The sequence below is a fragment of the Cricetulus griseus genome (assembly GCF_003668045.3).
Source record: "Cricetulus griseus strain 17A/GY chromosome 1 unlocalized genomic scaffold, alternate assembly CriGri-PICRH-1.0 chr1_0, whole genome shotgun sequence".
Taxonomy (NCBI): domain Eukaryota; kingdom Metazoa; phylum Chordata; class Mammalia; order Rodentia; family Cricetidae; genus Cricetulus; species Cricetulus griseus.
In genome coordinates this window covers 77,608,986-77,635,411 of record NW_023276806.1, presented here as the reverse complement: position 1 = coordinate 77,635,411, position 26,426 = coordinate 77,608,986, and the positions used below count along the sequence as shown (strand labels likewise).

The window sequence follows — 26,426 nt, the reverse complement described above, 5'->3', positions numbered from 1 at the left end:
TTGACATCCATAGGCAGGCAATCTCATGGGCATACTCCTATTCAAAACCACAGAGATGCATACAGGAGAGTGAGAGTCGGACTGTGAGATACAGAGTAACTCTCAATTATAAGCTTACAAGTTCTGTATTTACTTACTGATTGTTTGATTTTTTTCTCAATTTAGATTTCCCTATGTCAGGAACTTTGGGAAACATTTCATGATTCTGACTTAAAAGCCCATATCCATTAACCTTTCATGACATATTCTCTAATATATTTTAAATGTACTTTGTATAATATACAGATTTATTTTATTTTATTAACATCTTTTTCATTAATTTTACATACCAACCACAGTTTCTCCTCCCTCCTTTCCTGCTGTTCCATCCCTTTCCTCCCATCTACCCCCTTCCATATCCACTCCTCCTCAGTCTCCATTCAGAAAGGCGCAGTCCTCCCATGGGCTTGAACAATGCATACTTCATCAAGTTGAGGTAGGACCAAGCTTCTGCCCCTGCAGAGAGGCTTGGTGAGGCAATCCAGCTTGGGGAACAGGTTTCCAGCAGTCATCTAAGCACTAGGGATCAGTTCTAATAATGTATAGATTTCTAATGATAAGCAGGTTCATTTGGCTTGAGCTTTTCTTTGATGTTTTTACTTACCTTTTCTGTTTTCCATTGTATTCATTTTGTAAGGTTAATTTTTAAGCATGTTCATCAGACTTACTCTAAAATTATCATTATCATTCATAGCTAAAGTTGATTTGAGGACTGCAAGGACAAGTTTTCATGGTTAGTTTGCTAATGAGGGGAGAGTTGGTTGCTCTGAACTTATACTATTATCTGCCTTTGAGTGTCCTATTGAAATGACATGTGGTATTGTCAAAGAAAGAGTCACTTGTAAGACTTTGCTTTTGGGTACACATAGAAGGAAGAATAAATAATGTTTTAAAATTTTATGTATTGTTTGGAAATTTTATGCAAAAAATATTTAGATTCTAGTATTTTGGTTCCTCAACTTCAGTTGTTCTTAGACTCACCTTTATTCTAAATCCCAGCTTCATGCCTTCTTTTTTTTCCAACCAAGTCTGAATAACACGGCTCATTTACACATATACAGGGCACCTGTATATGTTCAATGCATTATGGTTTGGTGATAATACAGAAGGAATCTGACTCTCCTCCAGCTCTTCTCCTTCCAGTGACTATCAACTGCCATTTGCTTCTGGGCATGATGTGGGGGCCTTGTGAACACCTTTCCTCTCCATGCTTGAATGTTGATTGGCTTATCATAGAGCAACTCTTGTACAGGTAACTGTAGTTGATATGACTTAGTGATTCTATGGCTCTATCATGTCTAAAATCCATCAGTTCACAACAGTCTCCCCCAACTTCTGTTTCTTAGAACCTTTCTTACCCTTTTTCTTTGCTGTTTCTTGAAATGTAGGTGGAAAGGGTGTGACACAAGTCTCCTTAAGCATTTTTAAGTCACTTATTTTCTACACTCTGGTTAGTTGTGAGACCACAACTGTTATCTGCTACAAAATGAAGCTTTCTGATAAGGGGTGAGAACTGAGGCAGTCTATGGCTTAAAGAGACTTAAAGAAAGTTAATTTTTGTAGGTCCTATGACTTCCCAACAACAAGTTCTTGGCTAGATTTACTGTGCCGTGAGTTCCTTCCTGAAAACTCTGTAGGTTAGCCCCATGCCATTTTTGCTACTATTGTACCATATCTTGCCAAACTCATAATTACTGGAGTTCTCAAGGTTCACAGTTTATTAAGACAGTCAATGGCTTTCCTCTTCCATCTGTCTTCATAACATCATCTTGCATTATGCAAACTAGTCTGCAGGTTAAATGCTTCCAGGTCAGTACCAGTTTGTTTTCTCTGTGTCCTATGTTCAACATGTTTTCACAAACAAGGTCTTCCCATCAAATTTTATTATGTAAACAAGAGTAATGAGAATTATTTTGGGGGGTATTTTGGAGGAGAATACAACTAGGTATCACTGATTAGACTCAGTAGATTGAGGGCCTATGAAGACATGAGAAGCTGGGAGGGGTGAAAGGTGATCTGGGAAGAGCTGGAGTGGGGACAGGGATGTGTGGATAGATCCTAATTACTTTGTATTTATTTATTGTGAGTCTCTGGGAGATATCTCACTCTGGCACTAGGATTCTTTTTTTGTTTTTTGTTTATTTTTGACAGTTTATGGCTTTTAGGTGGAATTTTATCCATTCCTCTGAATATGGTAACTCAATTACATTTTAAAAAATATTCTTGCATTTAGGAAGCTTATGAAATAGTAGTTTTCAATATGGCCTTTTCGAATTCCCTCAGTGTTTTTTTCCTTCTTACCTATCCTCCACTTTATCAATTCATCATCCTTTGTCCTTAGATCTTAATACTGGAACCTTACCTTTGAGCTTTCAACCACTCCCCCCCCATGCCAACACCTTCCCATTGATCAACTACACAAATAATGAAATTTATGATTTCCCTGAGGATTTTATAATAGTTTTTTATGAGTTTCTCACTAGCATATTGTACCTCTATTGTTGTAGATTTTAAACATTGCTAAATGATTCAATTCCATTCTCTGTTTTTTTTTTTCATGAAACCATTTCAGTGGTTTTAATATTATGTCAACTTTCTGAAAATTTTAATTTTCAACTGTTCCAAAACATTTTGCCCTACTCCAAATTGGGTACTAAAAGTGCCTACAGTTTTATTAACAGAATATTTTGGTTTTCAATTTTTGGCTCCCTTTGAATCATAGATATACCTAATTTATAAAATTATCATAAATCAATATAGCAAGTTCTTTTCCAATATTCTTTATTATTTATGTATGTTCATTTTCTCAGAAACAAACATTAATTTGTAAACTTCAAAATAGCTGGATTTACTATGCCCAGAATATCTTGCATTGTGGTGATATATTGTTTATGAGTTATTAAAGTCACTGGAGGTCAAAATAACAAAGCAGCCACACTAGTTAGCTATAGAAGCTGGGTGGTGTTGGTACACACTTTTAATCCCAGGACTCAGGACAAAGAGGTAGACCTTATCTCTGACACCAAGATCATCCTAGGCTACTGAATAGTGAATCAGAGCTCATGCCTTTAATCACAGGATTTGATAGGTGTAAAAGGTAGAAAGAAGCATTCAGTCTGAGAGTGAGTCTCTAGCCACATTGAGGAGAGCAGAGCAATCTTAGGAGCAGTGAAGTTGGGAACAGTTTGAGGATCACCCCTTTAGTCTGACCTGATGCAGAAGTAAGATCTACCAGCTTGGCTGCTTTGCTTTTCTGATGTTCAGCTTGAAGCTTGAATCCCAATAATAGTCTCCGGGCCTTTTACTTCTCATGTTACATTGCATTGTTTTAGTCTGGCCAGAGATATCTGAATAGCAAATTTGTATTTTATATATCATAGTAGAGATTCCTTCTTTTGCAAATCCTATTCTCAATAATATATTTTATTAGTAACCTGTAAAAAGGCCTCACCCTCCCTGGGGAGCAGAATGGTGATAACATAGGGACTCAGGGCAGAGGAGGAGGCAAGGGAGGGAACTGGGATTGACTTGTAAAACAAGTTTGTTTCTAATTTAAATTAAAAAGTAAAACAGCAAAAAAAAAAAAAAAGACATTACTGTATAAGCTATGCTGTACCACCAATTATAGAATCTTAAAAAAACAATGATGTTATTGCTATAACAATTACTACTTGCCGGGCGTTGGTGCACTCCTTTAATCCCAGCACTGGGGAGGCAGAGGCAGGTGGATCTTTGTGAGTTCAAGGCCAGCCTGGTCCCCAGAGCTAGTGTCAGAATAGGCTCCAAAGCTACACAGAGTGACCCTGTCTCGAAAAACCAACCCCCCCCCAAAAAAAACAATTACTACTTAGCAACTGTCTACAAACAGCAAATTACCAACTCAAGTTCTTACAGAGATAAAATATAGAAGAAATTATAATATGAATGTCTGAGTTTAAAATCACCGAACAGCACTTATTTCCATGACAAATTCATTAATTAGTTCTTTGTATTTTCATTTACTATGAATTCTTTAATTACTTATTTATACTAGAAAATCAACACTGTGTTTCTCATTCATAAAAATTGCTATGCTTATCTAATTTGGGGATCTCTAGAAATAGTTTCAACTCTAATACTTAACATGAATTTTCCTTAGAAAATAGAATATAATTATTTCATCAGATGAATTTACCTTTACAGTCTCCTCATATTTTAGGTCAAAATAAAATAGTGAAAAATTGTTACTATTGGAATTTAAAAATATCATTATTTTAAAATTTGATCTCAGATCAGATATTAATTTTTCATCACACTTTCAATCTTCAAATTAAAGAAGCAATAGCAGAGAATTGTGGATCTTATTATGAAGAAGAATGTATACATATAAAACATGTATAGTTTTTTAGTGAATAATTATCATTTTTGTTCATCGACTATGTTAATTATTCCCTCTCTTTCTCTGAACCTATATCACCATTTAATTTATTCAGTCCATATGAACAATTTTCTGATCTGGATGTCAACTATTCCTTTATGTTGTTAATTAAATACTGATAAGATATTGGAGATCAAGAGTGTTCATGCATTTCAGAGTCCATTAAGCAAAAAAAAAAATGTTCTCTGTGGCACCTTTGCAAAATTATGTTCTATTATGTTTGACACAGTGCATACTGATTGTGTTCAGGTATGGGTTATAGACTTCCTTTTAATGTATACAATTTTGCTAAAACAACAACAACCAAAAAGAACCAAACAACCCTGTGTGTTCAAGCAAATTTCAATCATACATGTCATTATTATGTATTTTTATAATTACCATTGGCTTTATTTGAAACTTTCACCCTATGAAACATCTAACCAATAGATAAACATTTAAATTGGAACACATGAAATAAAATAATAATCACATACTATTGGATGTTGAAGAAATTAAGTAGATGGATTCATTTATAGTTTGTAAATATTAAGCTGAGCATATTTCTTTTATTCTCATGTTTTGAACACTGAATATGTCAGGAGGTAACACTTCATTTGAAAGGGGTGGAGTCCTGTAAAATTCTCCCGGTCCATGATTGACTGCTGAGAAGCCCAGTCTTTTACAGGGCTGACTCAGGTAGCCACAGTTTTTGTTTAGTCATGACTAAATAAGTTGTCTTATGCCAAGAAAACAGCATTTCACTTCCCTTCAGCTAATTAGAGCCAAGGGGGATTAGTATTTGTTTATGGGTATAAGCATAGACATTTAGCTAGCAACTTGGTGCCAGGATAATTTATCTAAGTGGTATTAACTTTCTACCTAGAGGCTACAACCTTGTCTTTCAGGAGCACAATCATCCAGATGTACAGAATCTCTCTCTCTCTCTCTCTCTCTCTCTCTCTCTCTCTTCTTCCTTTCTTTCTTCTCTCTCTCTCCTGCTTAAATGTTCTACCCCTCAAATTCCCACACTATTTTCTTATCATTGAAGTTGGACTATCACCATCTCCTAAGACATCCCCAATCCAAATGGTCCATTTCTAATTTTTTTACTTTTACAGGTACTCCTGACTGAACACACAAAACAGAATATTTGAGGCTAGGGTTCACCTGTGAAAGAGAACATGTTGTTTATCCTTCTGAGTCTATGATATAATGCTATATCCTAGGCTGACTGTGAAAAGAAACTACTTTCCACTACAATGTCTTCTAGGGATTCCAGTTTCTCACTCCTCATTGTTTACCTTAAGCCATGCAACTTACAAGGACACAATTCTCCATGAATTTGTTCTAAGACCGCATATAGTTTCATCACAGATTGGTACATTTTACCATTTCCTCACCATGCGTGTTGATATTTAAGAAAAGCAGCGCATGAAAGACACCATGTGACAGGGTTCAAGCAAAGGGGATTTTTTATTTGGGGAAAGGGATCATAAAAAGGAGGAGGGGACTAGGGGAGACAGGAACAGCAGGAGAAAGGAAAGAGGAAAGAGAAGGAGGGAGAATAAAGATGGGGAGACAGAGGGAGAGATAGATAGATAGATAGATAGATAGATAGATAGATAGATAGATGATAGATAGAGGGAGAGAAAGGGAGAGAGAGGGATGGGAGGTGGGCAGGGACCTTTTAAAAGGGAACATAATGAATATGTACAGGTGAGTGTATCCTGTCAGAACCCCAAGGACAGAGCAGTACAGATGTCTAAATATTAACAATGTGGTACTTTCTCTGTAGACAAGGGTGGCCTTGAATTCACAGATCCAAAAAGCCTCTGTCTCCTGAGTTCTTGGCTCAAAGGCATGTGCCACCATGCCTGTACCTAAACAGTTCTTTAATTTCAATTCAAAGGATTGATGCTTTGCTGGGTGGGCTCGTTCCCTGAGGTTACCACTTTTTTTCATTCCATTTACCATCAGGCAGATTGTTCAGATGGGCAAAAAGCAGTCACATTCTTCACCACAATATCACAAGAACAATCTCTAGGCAACATACCAAAATAATTCTCCTCTGAAACCACTTGAGCTGCCCCTCCCCCACAAGTTCAAATCACCTTCAGTATGACTGTCTTCCATGTTCCTTCTAGTATGGCCTGCTAAGCTATGCTTCAAGCATCCCACTGCTTTCCTGATCCTAAACTCCTAAATCCAGGTTCCTCCAAACATGTGCATTCAATTCCCTAGTTAGTCAATGATACCAACTGCTGCTTCGGTTAGGGTTTGCTATGAGGAGACACCATGACTATGGCACCTCTTCTAAAGGAAACCATTTAATTGGGGCTGGATTACAATTTCATAGGTTTCATCAATTATTATCATGGTGGGTGGCATGTAGGCAGACATTTTTCTTTTAACTTTGGCACAGTGGCTATGTTGGCTATGTCTTAATCTATTGCTATCTCAGCCAGCAATTGCAACTCTGAAGTTACTGGCCTGTTTATCTACTGGTGAGAATTCTGCCACAAAACCACTGGTCCTGTCACTGCTGCTAAAGTTAGCTTTAACTAAATATCTATCATTCTAATTATGAATATGTCTTGAGATTCAAAGCTTGGGGTAAAAACCTGCAAGCTCACAGAGACTTAGTACCAGCCACCTAACCCTCTCTCAGTGCTGGCATCCACAGAAGACCTGTTTTTTGCTCCACCAAACAAAACACATAAAAAAGCTGAGCCATTCCAAACCCCACCCTATTACTTTCTGGGTCTCTCTATCTCACCAGTATGTTCTCTGGAGATATATAATTACTCTGTCAACTAACTGCTAATGCAGCCTCCTGACACAAGGTTAACTATTATTTAATTGATGCAAACTCAAACTTGGTGTTCACAGTGTTATTGGATATTTCCCAACAAGACATGCTGCTGCAGAAAAATCTGGGAGTTTAACATTGATACCCATAGGGAGAAGGAAATGACCTGAGACACACTTCCTCTAATAATGCCACACCTACTTCAACAAAGCCACACTTCCTCATAGCATAGTGCCAATTGCTATGAGCATATGGGGGAACGGTAACATTCAAACTACCAAAATATCTGTGTTTGTTTTGAATCTATCTTTCTGTACAAATTGCTTTGTATGTTTTTCTTGTAACACAGATGCTCCCAAAGATGTAAGACAAGATATCATCATCAAAGGGATAGGTAGAAGAAAAAATAGAAGATGAAAACTGAAAGCTAATGGCCCATGAAAGCAGATTCATCACAGATGAATTGACAGAAGTACTATTAGCTACTTAAACTCTGGGGTAGATTTCATGGTGTCTGCTTACACATAATCAGGTTACAATGCTCTGAAAATGCTCCAAGAAATATTGTAAGACAAAGTGAAAAGTGAATGGTGTTCCTATTGTTAAATTTAATAGGTTAATTAAAATATACTTATTTTAAAAATGGATCAACATATCAGAAAATATTTTGGAGTAATATTCAAACTTATTTATATAAACAGGATTTAATATATTGTATACAATAAAATACTATGTCAATGACATTTTAACCTATTTGTCTTTATGTAAGTTAAAGATATGACTGGCTCCAATGTTAGAGGTCCCATAGACTGACTTGGCCTCCTAGCTGGCACCCAAATTCAGAGGGCTTGGTTCAGTCCAATGCTGTTTCCCCAGATTTATTACTAGGTTCTCCATGCTCTCAGTAGGTCAGGTCAACTGATTCTGTTGGTTTCTGTAGCACGATCTTGGCTCCTTTGCTCATCCCTCTTCCCTCTCCACAACTGGATTACAGGAATATGGTTCAGTGCTTAGCTGTGGGTGCCTGTTTCTGCTTCAAACAGCTACTGGATGAAGGCTCTAGGAATGGAAACCAAAGGAGACATCAATGAGTGATACATCCCCAAGGCGAATTGGAAGTCAGTGACTAGACTTGGTTTGTTTGAAAGAAAGTTATTTTGGAATCTAATCCAGAGACACACATTGCTTGAAAAATTACTCCAGAAATATTACACAGTTATGATGATATGAAAAGGACGTACTCACAGATTTCAATATGAAGGAATCTAGTCATTGTCTTGTAAATATTGTGCTATAGCTAGCTCTGATGAACACCAATATTTTTGTTTATTCTTACTCCTTCACATCACAAAGCTCTCTGCATTAGAATCTAGAAATGTGCAAAAGATTCTATCTTTAGCAATATTCAATTTATTCACTTAAACATAGCTGTTCTCTAAATATAGAGGTTACATATGAGTTACTGACTGACCCTAAATCACCATCTATAGGAATAGAAAAGAACAGCAACAACAACAACAAAAAGTTAATGACATGTACTACAAAGTTATGTTGTCTGAATCGTTCGGATTGACTCAAGAATACCAAGGTGTGGGTGTGAGATTTTTTGCTCTCATGAAATAATATATTTAATTCCCTGGCAGATTCTTGAATTTTGGCAAATGATTCAACCTTCAATGCTGAGCTATTTCTCTTCTCATTATGTAAAGAAACTTACTATATTGAACTTGCATAATTAATTCATCAGACCTGCATACTTCTTCTTGTTAACCCGTATGTCATATTAAAGAAACTGGTCTTCCTTCTATCATAGTTTTTCCTAGTCATTCTCTGTGTCAAATAATATAAAATCAGTAATATTTTCATTTTCTTTTACATTAATTTTCTCCACTTTAGAAATTTTCAAACTCTACTATTGTAAATATACGAATAATAATATTACAAAACTAAATGACAACTAAATAAAATGAAATAAGTGCCCTTGTGAACAAAAACATGCAACTCAAGCCATTATTTACTAGGTAGTTTATCATGAAATTTTTATCAATGTGTACATTTCATAGTATCCCTTTCGTTACTTGAATAATTCCAAGATTACTTCTAAACCCACAAGAGAAACAAAATAGTGTTTTATCTGAAGGCAACGATTCCACCTAGCTCAATAACTAATGGGCACTTTAAAGAGATAATTGTACTTGACCTCTGAACAGAATCTATACAATTGAAAACTCATTTCATAAATAATTCATTACCTGAGAGTCTATGATTCCTTGCTCTTGGGGTTTTTAATCCTATAATTTTCTGTCTTTCCCTTCTCTTTCACTGGATAATTAAACTTTATTTTTTTTCTAATTTTGAATACTTAATTCTAGAATATTTTATTTAACTGACTTCTCTGCATAAAGACTGTGGCTATTTATAGAGAAGCTAATGTTGTCAAAATTTGTGCATCTTTTAGAAATTGTCTCCCATGAATTCTAGATGTTAGGATCTGTCTTCTTTGAATCCATTAACCTCTCGCCTTGTTTCCCTGTATTTTGAGTTATGAGGCAGAAATTAGTAAGGGAAAATAGATTTAGTTGCAGTTTGGTTAAGCAAGAGAAGGACTACTACTTTCTCTTCATCATTAGTACAGCAGTGTTACCATTTTATAAAAAATAAAAAAATTCATGAAATTATATAACATATAACATGTATAAATATATGTATTTATATTTTATACATAAGATATATGATAATATAATATATTGTATATATATTTATAGATTATATGCATATATTTATATGTACATGTATACTTTATATATATAAGTGTCTGATTAAGATGTATAACATCTTAATACATAATATATGTACAAGTCACTATAGCTTTGTGATTTTTTTCCTGGGAAAACCTTTCTTCTCTGGTGGGTACTAGTTCTTTCCCTTCCCACATCACATATTTCTGAGAAACTCTTCATTCTCTGTGATCCAGTGTTCAGGAGTTTGATGGCTGAGAGGAATGCATTAGGAAACATCCTATTCCATCAGGATTTTGGCATAGGATCATAGTTACATATACACATTAAAAATAAATTACAAAAGTGTTGTTGTCTATTAAATCTCAAAAGAAAGAATGATAAAGGTGAATCTCCAAGTCTGAGTAAGTAGAATGTTCTAGTTGTTACTTCTACATAGTGTATGGTGTCAAAGAAGGGAAGGTCAAAACTTCCATTGGACATGATCAGTCAGCTTTATTATTAGATATCTAGATACAGGAGTCAAGATTGTAGGTATAAGTATTAAATATATTTTGATATTGCAGTTGGCTAGGGAATATAGATCTGTGAGGCTTTATAACAAAACAACTGAAGAATTTCAAATGCTTATTATTTAGCCAATAACTTATCTAGCTAGAATAACTTGATTCTTCCACAATCCCATTTTCCTGTCAGCATTCTTGTCTTCTCTGATTATCATGGCCAATATTTAGTCTAGTCATCACTGTGCCAGTTCTAATAAGATCCTTCAAATCCAGTGCCACATGTTTCTATGCCATTGCTACCATATCTGCCTGTGTTACCACAGTAACACCTTCTTGTCCCTTACTTACTAAGTTTACCCTTACTTTTCTAAAACTATTATAAACGAACAAAATGGTAATAGTTGTATATTAATGTCATTCTAATAATATTACTAGCTTAAGAAGAGATGCTAACGATATTTTAATACTCTCAGACTGAAATATCAAATCATAAATATTTCATGGCCTAAATGATAGCATCTTCTACTAAATCCTATGTACTCATTCTAGTCCAGTCATGGAGGAATCTCAGATTTTGGAAAATACAATGACTTGATGGTTAATATGCTTGCATTTGTTTTTCTCTCTATGTTAACTTTACTGAGGAACACAATAGATGTCTCTTCATTCCAGATAGGTTGAATGAACAAGTCCATTGTACTATTCAGCATTTCCATTTATGAAAACATACTAATTTTGAAACTTACTGCAGTGAAAAAAATAAGAAAGAAAGAAATTAAAAAAGATGCAATATTAAAGGACAAACTCTGGTCCTGGATCAGTAGATTCAATATTGTGAACACATCTCTAGCATAAAATAATATCTTTAGATACAGACAATCCTCATTAGTATTCTAGCATCATTCTTCACAATAAAAATGAATGGGACAACACAATCATGAATTCATATGGAAGCAAAAAGATCTTGAATTTAAGGCAACTCTGACTATAAAGAACAATGATGAAGACATCAGCATATAGCTATACTTTTGAGACACATAAAATAACATGGCAAGAGCATACAAAACAACAAGAAAAAGATGCATAGATCAGCAGAATAAAACAGACACCCTAGAAATAAACTCAGAATTAAAGACAGCCATGTAAATTTTGACCATGATAACCAAAACAAACATTAGATTAAAAAAAAAAGTTTCTGGGAAACTATCATTCCATGTGTAAGAGAGTGAAACTAGATCAAATCCCTCCCATGGCAAAAAGAAATACAAAATCAAATAAAGGATTTTTGTAATTACTGAATTTTTTAAAAATCTAGAGGGAAAACATAGAACACTTGATGTAGAAATAAGCACCATTTTTCCCAACTTTTTTTATTTCAATTAGAAATAGGATTGTTTTACATGACAATCCCAGTTTCATTCTCCCACCCATCCTCCCCTACCCTGCCCCAACTAAAACCTTATCTGTCACATATCTTTTCTGTTCCCCCTGGACGGTGAGGCCTACCATAGGGTGTCATCAGAGCCTTTCGTATCCTTTGGGATAGGGCCTAGGCCCACCCCCGTGTGTCTTGGCTCAGGGAGTATTCCTCTACATGGAATGGTCTCCCAAAATCCACATCTATACCAGCATGGGACTGATCCAGAACCCAGGAACAAGGATTTCTCTGAAGAAATCTCAGAAATCTATGGGACCTCCTGTAGAAGCCCAGTATTAATAAGCACCATTTTTCTGTATAAATTTCCAATATCCCTGAAAATAATCACAAATACTTACTAATGGGATCATATGAAAATAAAACTTCTGCACAGAAAAAGAAATTATTCTGAGGAATGATACAGATTAGAATGGGAAAACAAGTCTTTGGCAGCTATATATCATATGAGGTTAATAACTAGCATATGTATCTGTGTATCTATGTATCTACCTATCTATATTTAAACACACAGAAATATACATATAAATATGGAACTATAAAAATCAATGTTAATTAACATTTTTCAAATTGTTCAATCAGTAAATATGTTAATGAAATGCACATTCTGTTTTTAAAAGATGAAATATCAATAGCCAATAAACATGAAAAATAATATCCACCATAATCAGAGAAATTTAAACTAAAATTACATTCACATTTTGATTTACACTAGTCAGAATGGCTGTCCATTAAGAAAAAAAATAAATGCTGGTACTATTACATGGAAAGAAGGAACTCTATATGTGACTTCTGGGTATTAATATTAATTAATTAATTTTATTTAAATTCTTTAATTACAACTCATATTTACATATCCATCCCCCCATTCCCATGTTCCCAACAAAGTCCCTCAACCCATCCGCCCAACTCCTCCCCAGGGACAGTGAGGCCCTCAATCAGGGACCTTCAAAGTCTGTCATATCATTTGGGGGAGGGCCCAGGCCTTCCTTGCTGTATCTGGGCTGCAACAGTATCCCTCCATAGGGAATGGGCTCCCAAAGTGCATTTGTGCTCTAGGGTTGAATACTGGCTCCACTGTTAGAGGTCCCATAGACTGCCCTGGCCTCCTAGCTGGCACCCACATTCAGAGGGTTTGGTTCAGTTCAATGCTATTTCCGCAGGTTTATGACTAGGGTATCCATGCTCTCACTAGGTCAGGTCCACTGTTTTGCAGGTCTCTCCAGCCCCATCTTGGCTCCTTTGCTCATCCCTCTTTCCTCTCCACAACTGGATTCCAGTAGTATGGTTCGGTTCTTAGCTGTGGGTGCTTGTTTTTGCTTCAAACAGCTACTGGATGAAGGCTCTAGGAATGGTAACGAAGGTAGACACGAATCTCATTATAGGGGAAGGGCATCAATGGCATTTTCTCTGCCACTGCTTGGATTCTTAGTTGGGGTCATCTCTGTGGATCCCCTAATATTTCCCCTATAAATAAAATAAAATAAAATAAAATAAAATAAAAACTACTTGTTTTCTTCCAGTTTTGGATTCAATATTTTACATAGATATATGAAATCCTTTATGGGAAATAAATCTAGATGCAAGACTGTACTGGAGAAACAATGGAAATAGCAGGAGCAAAGAGGAGGAAGGAGTTGGGTGAATATGATTAAAGCACATGACACTTTTGTATAAAATTATATATATATATATATATATATATATATCAGAAAAATTGAAAAAGTTACTATTAAATCAAACACATAGTCTGTGTATATGTACCAAGAATACTAATTCATAATATCACTGAGATACTTGTTCATCCATGGTTATTACAATATTTTCAAAATCTCAAATATGTAACAACAGTTAAATATATAAAGCATAAAAATGAAGTGATAAACAAGGGTTGTGTACATATACAATAGAGTTTATAGAGTCATAGGGAGAACATAGTTATGCTGTTTTCAGGAGGATGGATGCAACCAGATAGCATAATATTATGTGTAATGATGCAGATACAGAAAGACAAATACTACTTTTTTCTTCCAGTTTTGGATTCAATATTTTACATAGATATATGAAATCATTTATGGGAAATAAATTTAGATGCAAGACTGAACTGGAGAAACAATGGAAATAGCAGGAGCAAAGAGGAGGAAGGAGTTGGGTGAATATGATTAAAGCACATGACACTTTTGTATAAAATTATATTTATGACACCATCCGCATGTGAAATGGCTACATAATGATAAAACTACATATGTATCAATAAAGACTTATGAAGCTTAACTTATAATAGTCTTTCAAATTCATACCATCTAGTCAACTATTTTATAAATATAAATGTACATATAATTTTTATTATCAGTTATTTTATTACAAACATTATAATATATTGTCTTAGGGTTTCTATTTCTGGAAAAAGACACCATGACCTTGGAAACTCTTACAAAGAAACCATTTAAATGGGGATAGCTTTCAGTTTCAGAGTTTTTTTTTTAGTCTGTTATCTTCATGTTGGTGGTGAGTAGGCAGACATGGTCCAGTAGAAGGAGCTGAGAGTTCTGCATCTTGTTTGTAGGTAGCAGAAGCAACTGTGTCACACTGGGCACAATTTGTTCATGAAGAACCTTAAAGCCCACCTCCACAGTGTCACACAACTTCCAATAAAGCCATAATAACTCCATAAGGTCACACCTCCTAATAATGCCACTCCCTATTGGCCAAGCGTTCAAACACATTAGTCTATGGGAGCCATACCTATTCAAACAACTAAACCCATATAAAATATACTATGTATTACAAATAAATGTATATAAGTATGTGTCTATGTATATAATTTATTGAGAATATACTGAGTTTGAAATTTGGGATTAATGTTTGCAATGACAGATGATTCTCTTTCATTTTTACTTGAACAAAATTTGATTGACAATCATGTAATTCTCTCTATGTATATACATTTATATATTTAATATTTGACATTTTATTTGAGATATGGTTTAAAAAAGAATTTAGATGGGATCTTGAAAACTTTTTTCTTTCTTTCTTTCTTTTTTTTATTAGTTCAAATTAGGAACAAGCTTGCTTCACTTGTCAATCCCTTCTCCCTTTCCCTCACCTCTCCCCAACCCTCCCCCCAACCCTCAACCTGCTCCACACCACATCCCCAATCCGCTCCCCAGAGAGTGTAGGGCCCTCCATGGGGGCTGCCCAAAGTCTACCACATGATCCTGGGCCAGGCCTAGGCCCTTCCCCATGTGTACAGGCCAAGAGAGCATCCCTTCACATGGGACGAGCACTCAAAGTCCCTTCTTACACCAGGGAAAAATACTTGATCCACTACCAGGGGCCCCATAGAGTGCCAAGGACTCCTCATTGACATCCATATTCAGGGGTGTGGATCAGTCCCATGCTGGCCTCCCAGAAAGCAGTCTGGGGTCCATGTGCTCCCCCTTGTTCAAGCCAGCTTCTGTGGGTTTCACCAGCCAGGTCCCAACCACTTTGGTTTTCATTCCTCCCTCTCAGGAACTGGGTTCCAGAGCTCAGTTCAGTGCATATCTGTGGGTGTCTTCCTCTGCTTCCATCAGCCACTGGATGAGGGCTCTAGGGTGGCACATAAAGTAGTCATCAGTCTCATTATAGGGGAAGGGTATTTAGGGTGTCCTCTCTACCATTGCTTATGTTGTCAGTTCCTGTCATCCTGGTAGTTCTCTGGAAATCTCCCTAGTGCCAGATTTCTCCTCACACCTATAATGGCTCCTTCTGTTATGGTATCTCTCATCCTGCTTTCCTCTATTCTTCCCCCAACACAACATTTCTGCTCCTCCATTTCCTTTTCTCCCCTCCTCTCTCCTCCTCTCATTCTGTCAGCTCCCTCTTCCCTACCCTCATGCTCCCAATTAGGTCAGGAGATCCTGGCCCTTCCCATTCTCCGGGGTCCATGCATTTTTCTCTTAGAGTGCTTCTTGTTTCCTAGTTTCTTTGGTGAAAAGGATTATAGGCTGGTAATCCTTTGCTCAATTTCTAAAATTTATATATGAGTGAGTACATATCATGTTTGTCTTTCTGTGACTGGGTTACCTCGCTCAGGATGGTTTCTTCTAGTTCCATCCATTTGCCTGGAATTTCAAGATTCCATTCCTTTTTTTCCGCTGAGTAGTGCTCCATTGTATAAATGTACTACATTTTCTGTATCCATTCTTCAGTGGAGGGGCATCTAGGTTGCTTCCAGGTTCTGGCTATTACAAACAATGGTGCTATGAACATATTTGAACATATGTTCTTGTTGTATGACCATGCATTATTTGCGTATATGCCCAAGAAAGAGTTGCTGGATCTTGAGGTAGACTGAGTCCCATTTTTTCTGAGCAACCACCATACTGAGTTTCAAAGTGGTCTTACAAGTTTGCACTCCCACCAGCAATGGAGGAGTGTTCCTTTTTCTCCAAATCCTCCCCAACATAGATTGTCATTGGTGTTTTTGATTTTAGCCATTCTAGGCAGTGTAAAATGGTAATCTCAGAGTTGTTTTGAGTTGCATTTCTCTGCTGGCTAAGGATATTGAGCATTTTCTTAAGTGTCTTTCAGCCATTTCAGATTCCTCTGTTGAGAATTCTCTATTTAGTTCTGCACCCCACTTTTTAATTTCATTGTTTAGTGTTTTGGTGGGGAGCTTCTTGAGTTCATTGTATATTTTGGAAATCAGCCCTATGTCATATGTCTTTCACCATGCACAAAACTGACGTCCAAATGGATCAAAGATCTCAACATAAATCCAGCCACACTGAATCTTGTAGAAGAGAAAGTATGAGATACCCTTGAACGAATTGTTACAGGAGACTGCTTCCTGAACATTACACCAGTAGCACAGTCATTGAGATCTACAATTAATAAATGGACCTCCTGAAACTGAGAAACTTCTGTAAGGCAAAGGACACAGTCAGTAAGACAAAATGACAGCCCACAGAATGGGAAAATGCCTTCACTGACCCCACATCTGACAGAGGGATCTTGAAAACTTTTAAAGATTGTAAATTGTGAATCTATGTTGGGATGTTACAGATTACACAATATCTAATTTAAAACTTGAAAGTAAGCAAATTTTTTATTTAAAATGATTTTTCATTTTATATATCAACCCTAGTTACACCCTTCCCTTCTGCTACTCCCATCTTTCCCCCTTCCCAACCCTCTTCCACTAGTGAGAAAGGTTAATTAAGGCCTTTCCTCTGGGAGTCAACAGTCTGGCATACCAAGTTCAGATAGGATCAAGCCTTTTCCCTGACCAGTAATAAGGCTGAGCAAGGTATCACAACATATAGAATGGGCTCCAGCCAGCCAGTTCATGTATGTGGGTTAGGTTCTGGTGCCACTGCCAGACCCAGATTTTGCTACTGTCAACCAAATTCAGGGATCTAGTTCAGTCCCATGCACGTTACCCAGCTTTGATTCCATAGTCTGTGAGTTTCCACTAGCTCAGGTCAGCTGTCTCTGCTGTTTTCCCTATCATGCTCCTGACCTTTCTTGATCATATGATCCCTCCTTTATCCATTCTTCATTCAATGTGCTTCTAGGTTGTTTGCAGGTTCTGGCTATTACAAATAATGCTGTTATGAACATAGTTGAGAAAATGCTCTGTGGTATGATAGTGAAAGTAAGCTAATTTCTTTCTGGTTATTTGATAATTAATAAAGAGTGTCCCAAATTTATGGACAAGTTTGACTTGAGCACCTTTTTGGGAAAAAAAGAAAATGTCTATATTAATGTTAAATTAAGACCAATTCTAATTGAAATGGAACTGAAGATAGTTGATCAATCTTTTATACCATTTTAGTGAGAGTTTTCTCTATATTTATCCTTAAAATTTTACCATTCCCTACAGTTTATGGTTAGTATTGACCTGAAAGCAAATTCAGAAAACATTATTGAGTATATAATGAGATTAAATGAAATGAGAATTGGATAGGAATGAATAACTATTATTAATAGTCATTTATTTATCTGTAGCATGTGTACAGATTTCTTAGAGAAACTTGTGCACAGAGAATTATTATTAATTTGATACACAATTTCTAAACCTATGTTTTTGGGTGTATGTAGAAAAAGCATTAGACTCATGTTGATGATAATCTTTTGTGTCAAAGTATAAAAACATACTTAAAGATTTTGACATATTTCTGTTTTCATTTCAGCAGGAAAAAACTCAAGAAAGTTCAAGAATCAAAGGTAAGAAATACCTATTTTAAAATAATATTTCAAAGGTGAAAAAATGATGTGATACCATTTTGAAAATGCAGTTAAAATAAGGATAATTTACAATTTGCCCCATAATTCTAAAACTCTTTGAGCATCTGGGACCACTGTGTGGCCTACTAACTTCTCTGTGTAAATAATCCTTTTTATTACATAGAATGGCCTGATGATCTCAATATAATTTTCTACTTCTTCTCCATTTGGTCCAGAAGAAATCCATGCCCCAACCATAGTACCTATTTAGCATCGTATATCATCTGTCTGTAAATTGACAAGTGACAATTTTTAAAATGCATCCTACAGAGAACTCAGTGTATTGCTATTGCTCTTTCTTGATTTATATGTAAAATAATGAAGATATTTCTTTATGTTTTTCCTTTTTTAAATTTAAATTAGAAACAAGTTGGTTTAACATGTCAATCCCATTTCCCTCTTCCTCTCCCTCTCCTCTTCCCCTGCCTCCCCCCCAACCCCCTATCCCATCCCCTTTCTGCTCCCCAGGGAGGGTGAGGCCTTCCATGGGGAAATCTTCAAAGTCTTGTCACATCATTTGGGGCAGGGCCTATGTTCTCCCCCATGTGTTTAGGCTGAGAGAGTATCCCTCTATGTGGAGTGGGCTCCCAAACTACTTAACACATACTCTTAACTACTTAACCAACTCTCAAAGCCATTGATATATACATGTTTGTTTTTCTGAGACAGAGTTTCTCTGTATTGTTTTGGAGACTGCCCAGCTGCTATTTTTAAATAAGAAGTCCAAATACATTTCTACTTAGAAATTTTTCAACAACTTGCTAGTCCTACAATATTTTCTGTATAAATATACAGTAACAAGAAGTCAAATCTCTCTCTCTCTCTCTCTCTCTCTCTCTCTCTCTCTCTCTCTCTCTGTGTGTGTGTGTGTGTGTGTGTGTTGTGTGTGTGTGTGTGTGTGTGTGTGATGCATTATGTTCAAATGGATTACAAAAGATTGTCAACTAAGGAGTTTCCAAACTAATTAAATTTTTAGCTTTAAAATACTAATGTTAGTTTTAAGGTGCACACTTTTGTGTTATAAGCAAGAATTTCTGTTCTAAGATGTGCTGTCTGATATGTATTCAAATGGCATGAATTTCTGGCATGCTGATTGCATATCTTCCTCCCTCCAGTGTATCAGGTTAACATGAAATCATATTTGTAACTCTGTTGTTGAAGCAGAAATATGTTTAGTGAAACATTCTTCTTGATGTTTTATTATCCTAGACATATAAATCACACCATCTCAAGTAGAAATTATGTTTTGCAAGCATTGTCTGGGAACATGTTTTAACAGTATAATAAAATTTTGAGATGATGCTTGCCAGCTCTTCCCCTGTTCTTAGCTGGATTATTATTCAAAACTAACACACAGGATGTTTTATAAATGACTGACTTACATGTAAATGAGAGATGAATTCTGACACCAGAATTTGCTTATTTAATCTAGAAGTCATTTCCTTGGGTATGGGAATAATGTCATCTTTCAAAGAATATGTTTTATAGTGTCAATATTAAATAATGCAAGAGCAAACAGCACAGCATGATGCTAAAGCTTCTCAAGTGCTGTTAAACAATTTTGAAAAATAAATAATTTATGTTTCTTATAAACTAATCATTGTAACTTATTTTAATAATTTTTATAACTTATTTTTATCCACTAGTTCTATTGACTTCCTGATTAACAGCTAATCTCATTTATCCAAACAAGTTTATTATATAGAATTAAGTCCAGATGAGGGATTTAATCTAATTTCCTGTAATGGTGCTTGGTTTTGCTCAGAACAAGATCCCCCAACTTAATGATTCTAACTTAATGTTTCCAAGTGATCTTCAATAAACAAATTACAAAGTACTCTGATGAAATTTGACCTCTATTTTTTTCATGTACATAGAAATAAATTTTGAAATGGTTGCAAACTTAAAATTGTGCAACAGGTTAATATTTTTAGAATATGATCTTCCTTTGAAATACAATGGAAACTAATATTTTTATACATTCTAAAATTGTGTGTATAATTTAGCTGAGAAAACACATTCCTTTGAATTTAAAAAGTTTTAATTTATAAATTTCTTATTTTTAATAAGTAAGGGATGAATCTGTATTTAATTTCTAGTTTTGGAAGTTTACAAATGTCTAATATAGTCTTTTTTGCTTGAAGTTACACCAAAAATTGCAGTAAGGAAATCAAGGTAGTGCTGTATGTTTAAAGAATCTGTGCTTCAGTCAGATAATCTGTAAGATTCTTTCCCAGGGTTATAATATGTACTAGCGTATCATGTATTGCATTTCAATGCACTTAGTTTTGTAAAACTACTGTTAGGAAATAATTCATTTTGAATATTATTTATAAAATAAGTAACAAAAAATAATTAAAATATGCAATTATTTCACAGAGAAGTGCTTAATTTTATTATTAATTTGCTCATTTCAAATTATAATTGTTTCATAGACAATAGCCATGAAACATTATGAATAAAATTTAAATAATTTTGAACAACAAATAACTTAACCTTCATACTAATTTGGCACAGCTTTAAATTGGTCACATAGTTTAAAACACATATTGATGTGTCTACGGAGAGTGTGCAAGGACTCATGTATTGGAGAAACTTTGAACATCATCTTTGGTTTTGTTACGTAAATGAAAGATTAAGAACCCATCTGCCTTGTGAGCCTGTGGCTCTCAGTACAAGATCTCTTTCTTGTTTTAAATAAACAACTGTATTGTTATTGAGATATGATAGAAATAAATGTGTATTTAATTTTTAACTAGTCATATTTTGGTTAATCTAGTGTTCTACAGCGAAGAGACACTGAATAAGTTACTTTCTTAATGGGTGTAGTTATTTGTTAAATTCTTGATAAATTTCAGACACTATGATGAAGTATTACTTCATATGACATCAGTTTAATCCTCAACCAAGTATAATTTGATGTGGTTTAGTGTTACAAATGGTAAAATATTGAAAAATCACACCAAAAGCAAATAATTTATATCGATATTGTAATACATATTCTATCAAAAAATGACACACTTCATTTAGCAATTATTAGTTCCACATTGAGACATTTGCCATGTTTAACTAGGAAAGTTTTTTTTCTATATTAAGCATTTGAAGATATGAATTTTATTGTTTTCTCTTATTTTTCCTTAAAATCACAGTTATAAATATTTTCCAACTTGCAAATCATTTAAATTCTGCTGGCTCCATGACAACTTATTGAATGAAAACAAAATCTACACTGAGAAGGTTATATTTATATATTTGGAAACACAAACATATATATGTATATAACAGTAATTAATGTAAATAAATAGGCCATAAATTTGAAAGAGAAGAAGGAAAGATATCTGAAATGATTTGAAGGGATGAAAAGGAAGGCAGAAATGATGTATTTATTTACAATTTAAAAATACTTTTTAAAAATGAGAGTAATGCAGCATAAACTTTTCTGGAGATTTTGTATAGGTCCTGTGTTGACAAAGCATATCATGAGGTCATTGATAAGTAATTTAACTGGTCCATGTACAATTTCCTTTTAATGGTCAATCTTAGCACAATTTACCCCATGGTAACAAAATTATTTTTTATTATTTTAATTACTCATATATACATATCCATCCCCCCATTCCCTCACCCTCCCCATCTCAGATGTTCCCACCCCAACCCACTCCAACCCAACCCCCGACTCCTCCCCAGATACAGTGAGGACCTCTATCAAGGACCTTCAAAGTTTGTCATATTGTTTAGGGGAGGATCTAGACTCTCCTTGCTGTATCTGGGCTGCAATAGTATCCCTCCATAAGGAATGGGCTCCCAAAGTCCATTTTGCTCTAGGGATAAAGACTGGCTCCACTGTCAGAGACATCTTGGGTTCCTAGCCGGTTCTCACATTCAGAGTGTTTGGTTTGGTCCAATGCTGTTTCCCCAGCTTTATGACTAGGTTTCCATTCTATCAGTAGGTCAGGCCCACTGTTTCTGCAGGTCTCTCCATCCTCGTCTTGGCTCCTTTGCTCATCCCTCTTTCCTTTCCACAACCTGAATTCCAGTAGTATGGTTCAGTGCTTAGCTATGGGTGTCTGTTTCTGCTTAGAACAGCAACTGGATGAAGACTCTCCTTTCTCTCCCTGCCCCCGACTCCAATTTGGTCAGGGGTCTTGTCCCCATCCCCTTCTTCGAGGAACTATGCAATCTTCTCTTGGGTAATAAAATTCTTAACATGTCTGAAATTTCAAATCTTGTAATTCAAGAAGAGCTTTGGATAATTTTATTATGATAAATATCCATTCTCCAATGCACTGTAATTCCTAGTAGATTCCCTATTAGTTGTTTCTTTGGTTATAAGACAATATCTCACCAAATCACCTCAAGGGTTTGTTTTGTCTTATAGTTGGATAATAAACCCACCATGGTTAAGAACGTTTGGTGACTGAAGTGTAAATCCACAGATTCCATTTCATTCCCAGTTGTGATTCTAGTTCATTTCAAGTTGAAAAATACTGATACTTATGGAAAATTTTTAAAAAGTACATAATAGGATTGGAGATGTTGAGGAAACAATCTGCATAACAAATTATACATTCTTAAAAATTCAATGATTCATATGAAGAAAATTGAAGTTTTGGATATTTAAATCAGAATTTTCATGCTTCAGTACATTTTAAACCATACCTATCTTATTAATATTGGCTTTTACCCTAAAAGGATATTTCATTGTGAACTTTTAAAAAAGCAGAAAATTGACTTCTAGAAGATATATTATTTTAAAAAGTGTATATTGTATTTCAATTTCCTCACATAGCTAATATTCAATTAGAAACCTCAACTATATCTGATGTTTTATATGTTTATTGTGAAGAAATAATTTCTCTTGCAATGAATGATTTCATGAAAGGATATTTTCTGGAATGGTCATGTCTAGTGTTTGAATATTGTTTTGTACAAGAGTCCCTGTTTTATAGGTCAAAGAAAAAAAGTCATGGTCCATTAGCTATTTTGATTTCCTATTTTTTTCTTTGATACTTCAGGCACATTATGTATGACATTTACTTAGTTAAAAGGAATATATTATCTTGCGATTTTGGAATATGTATCTGTTCTGTCTTTCCCAAGAACTTAACATTTAATATCATCAATTTTAAATGTTTTTAGGTATCTGACATTGATTTAAATAGAGAGAATTATGTGTCATATTAAAAGGTGGTAATATATTTAGTTTTTTCTGTGCTGCTAATTAAATATGGTGATTTAGGTCATTTATGATAAAATTTGTCAAATATGTAATAATTCTCCTTTGGAAATTATGATACATTCCTATTTCATGTGAAAATTTTAAAGTCTTACATAATATGAATAGTGACTTTATTTATATATTAGACTAAAATATAACTTTCTAAAATTATTGCTGCATAAATTCTCATTCAAAATGACAATGCAGATGTGGTTCCAATATGCATCATACCATTGCAAGATCTTTCCATACTCACATAGTGTTGCTTAACTTTGCTTAATTACATATTTCATGTGCTTAAGATAATCAAGGAATCCTTCCCTTATCACCCGCCTTACAGGAAATAGCGATCATGTTTCACAGCATTAGAGTAATTAGACTCATATTTTAAGAAGGGCTGATTTCTGCTGGAGTAATCAATTATTTATCCTTTCATGAAGCTCTCTGTATTATCTCTTCTCACTGTTAATGTTAATATACCAAAGTGTGCTGGCCAAAGGATGAAATTCGGTAAAGCATTTACCTTGCTGACCCATTTTAGTAAAATGAAATGCTCTTAGATTATGTTATTACTAATATGTGAGTTTTTTCTCCTTTTTTAATTTAAATTAGAAACAAGATTGTTTTACATGTCATCCTAGTTCCCTGTCCCTCCCCTCCTTCCCTGCCCACCATCCACCCCCCTACTTCATCCCCTTTCCACTACCCAGGGAGGGTGAGGCCTTCCATGAGGTATCTTCACAGTATGTCACATGATTTCCAGCAAGGCCAAGGGCATCTCCTGTGTGTTTAGGCTGAGAGACTATCCCTCTATGTGGAATGGGCTCCCAAAGTCCATTTGTGTACTAGGGATGAATACTGATTCACTACCTGAGGACCCATAGATTAACCAGACTTCCAAACTGACATCCTCATTCAGGGGGTCTGGAAAGTCCTATGCTGGTTTCCCAGCTATCAGTCTGGGGTCCATGAGCTCCCTCTTGTTCGGGTCATCTGTTTCTGTGGGTTTCTCTAACCTGGTCTTGACTCCTTTGCTCATCGTTTCTTACTCTCTGCAACTGGATGCCAGGAGTTCAGCTCAGTGTTTAGCTGTGGGTGTCTACTTCTACTTCCATCAGCTATTGGATGAAGGCTCTAGGATGGCATATGAGGTAGTCATCAATCACATTGGGAGCATGGGATGAGGGGAGAAGGAGTTAGGAAAAAAGAAGAGAGAAGAGGAGATGAGAGGAGGACATGAGTTAGCAGGAAAATTGAGTCGGGAGAAGAACAGAGGTGAAAAGAAGAGAGATACCATAATAGAGGGAGTCATTATAGGTTTAAAGAGAAATCTGGCACTATGAAAATGTCCAGAAAGCTACAAGGATGACCGACCCCAAATAACAATCTAAGCAATAGTGGAGAGGCTACTCATGTTATTAAATGTATCATTTACACTTATTTTAATATATCCATGTTTGATGGTTGATCTTGATTGTCAACTAGATTTAGAAACATCCAGGAAACACAACTGTGGTACATCTGTGTGGATGTAACTGAAGAGAGAAGAGTAAGTGAAGTGTGAAGTTGGCCTGGCTATGGGTAATACCTTCCAAAGGGCAGCACAAATAGAATATGGCCAAAGGGAAATGGTGTGTACATTGGTCTGCCTTTGTCTCATCTTCCACTATTAGGAGACTCCACCTTTTTAGCCTCATAGTATGGAATCAATATGAAGTGAATCTTTGCAGATGTGGGATTTTAGGGCTGGATCTAGACTAATGAAGTATTCATCTGCTTGTGCTGAACAATTACTGGATTTTCAACATCTTTGGCATACAGATGATTGTGGTGAACTACCCAGCTCTGTTATGCTAGCTAATCTAATACTCTTCTTTTATATTATATGTTTTTGAATTCTTTATAATTTTTAGAGAATCCTGTTTAATATATAATGGTAGAAACATACTTATGACAAAATTGTCAATTCATAAACACACAAAAATGAAAGTTCAAGTCATGGTAACCTTCATTTTTTTCATTATTTTAATTATTTTGTTGCACATTTGTAGAGATCTAATCTACTAATGATGAGTGGGCCTGAGGTGTCCTGCTATGACTGTTTAGACTAACTTTATTCTTATGTCAACACACAAACACAGTTATCACATTAAAGAAATAAGAGATAGTTTGTTCCAGTTGGCCCTAAGTATGAATGACCATGGTCCAGCAATATAGATTCATATTTACACAAATATCATATTACACAGTGGAAGTGGCTGCATGGGATCTTATTAGTTAAAGAATAAAATAAAGACATAAATCAAAGTGTTCATTAAAAGGTGCCACAGAAAATGAAGGAAACTCTGCTTTGTTTTTGAAATAATATCTGATGGCAGGTTTAGCTTTTGGATTGGGAACAGCTAATGGTCTTCTAAAAATCAGTTATTAGATTTTGATAGTCACATGATCTTAAGCCATGTACTGATGTGGGAAATGAAAGACTTTCAAAAGGAAATAAAAAGAGCATAAGATAATTTGGCTCTGGTCTGTAGCAAATCACTTTGTATTATATAATCTTGAAGTTTTGTCATGAATTTACCAATGAATGTAAAAGTCTGAAATAGCTGCTCAGTTAAGAAATTAGCCTAATAGTTTTATACATGTTGACTATGATGGTTAGCTTTAACTGACTGCTCAACACAATTTGGAATCACTTGTTTTGGGAGTCTCAAGGAGGAACTGTTAAGATTAATTTGGCCTGTTGTCATTTTATGGAGGGATATTATTGAATACATTAATGAGGTGGGATGACCTGCCCACTGTGACTAACACCATTCTTTGGACAGGGAAGGCAAGCACTGGTATGCATAAAATATTCTTGGCTTTGCCTGTGGATGTAATGGGTTTGCTGCTTCAATTTACTATCCTACCAAATCATGAAAAATAACCAAAACTGTGAGCCAAATAACCACTTTTCTTCTTTAGTTTCTTTTGTCAGGGAACTTTTTCATAGCAACAGAAAGCAAA

At 35.3% G+C, this 26,426-nt stretch overlaps 1 protein-coding gene across 3 annotated transcripts in view; it reads left to right on the top strand.

Moving 5' to 3' along the window:
• Nucleotides 1–26,426, top strand: part of Fstl5 (follistatin like 5) — a 507,741-nt gene that overhangs the window by 56,002 nt on the left and 425,313 nt on the right. For 2 of the 3 annotated variants that reach the window (XM_035451280.1, XM_035451279.1), the window contains exon 2: nucleotides 18,109–18,139. In XM_035451280.1, coding sequence (XP_035307171.1) covers nucleotides 18,109–18,139 — 31 coding nt within the window. Of the gene's footprint in view, nucleotides 1–18,105; nucleotides 18,140–26,426 lie in introns of all 3 variants that reach the window. The other variant, XM_035451277.1, reaches the window with a different exon arrangement.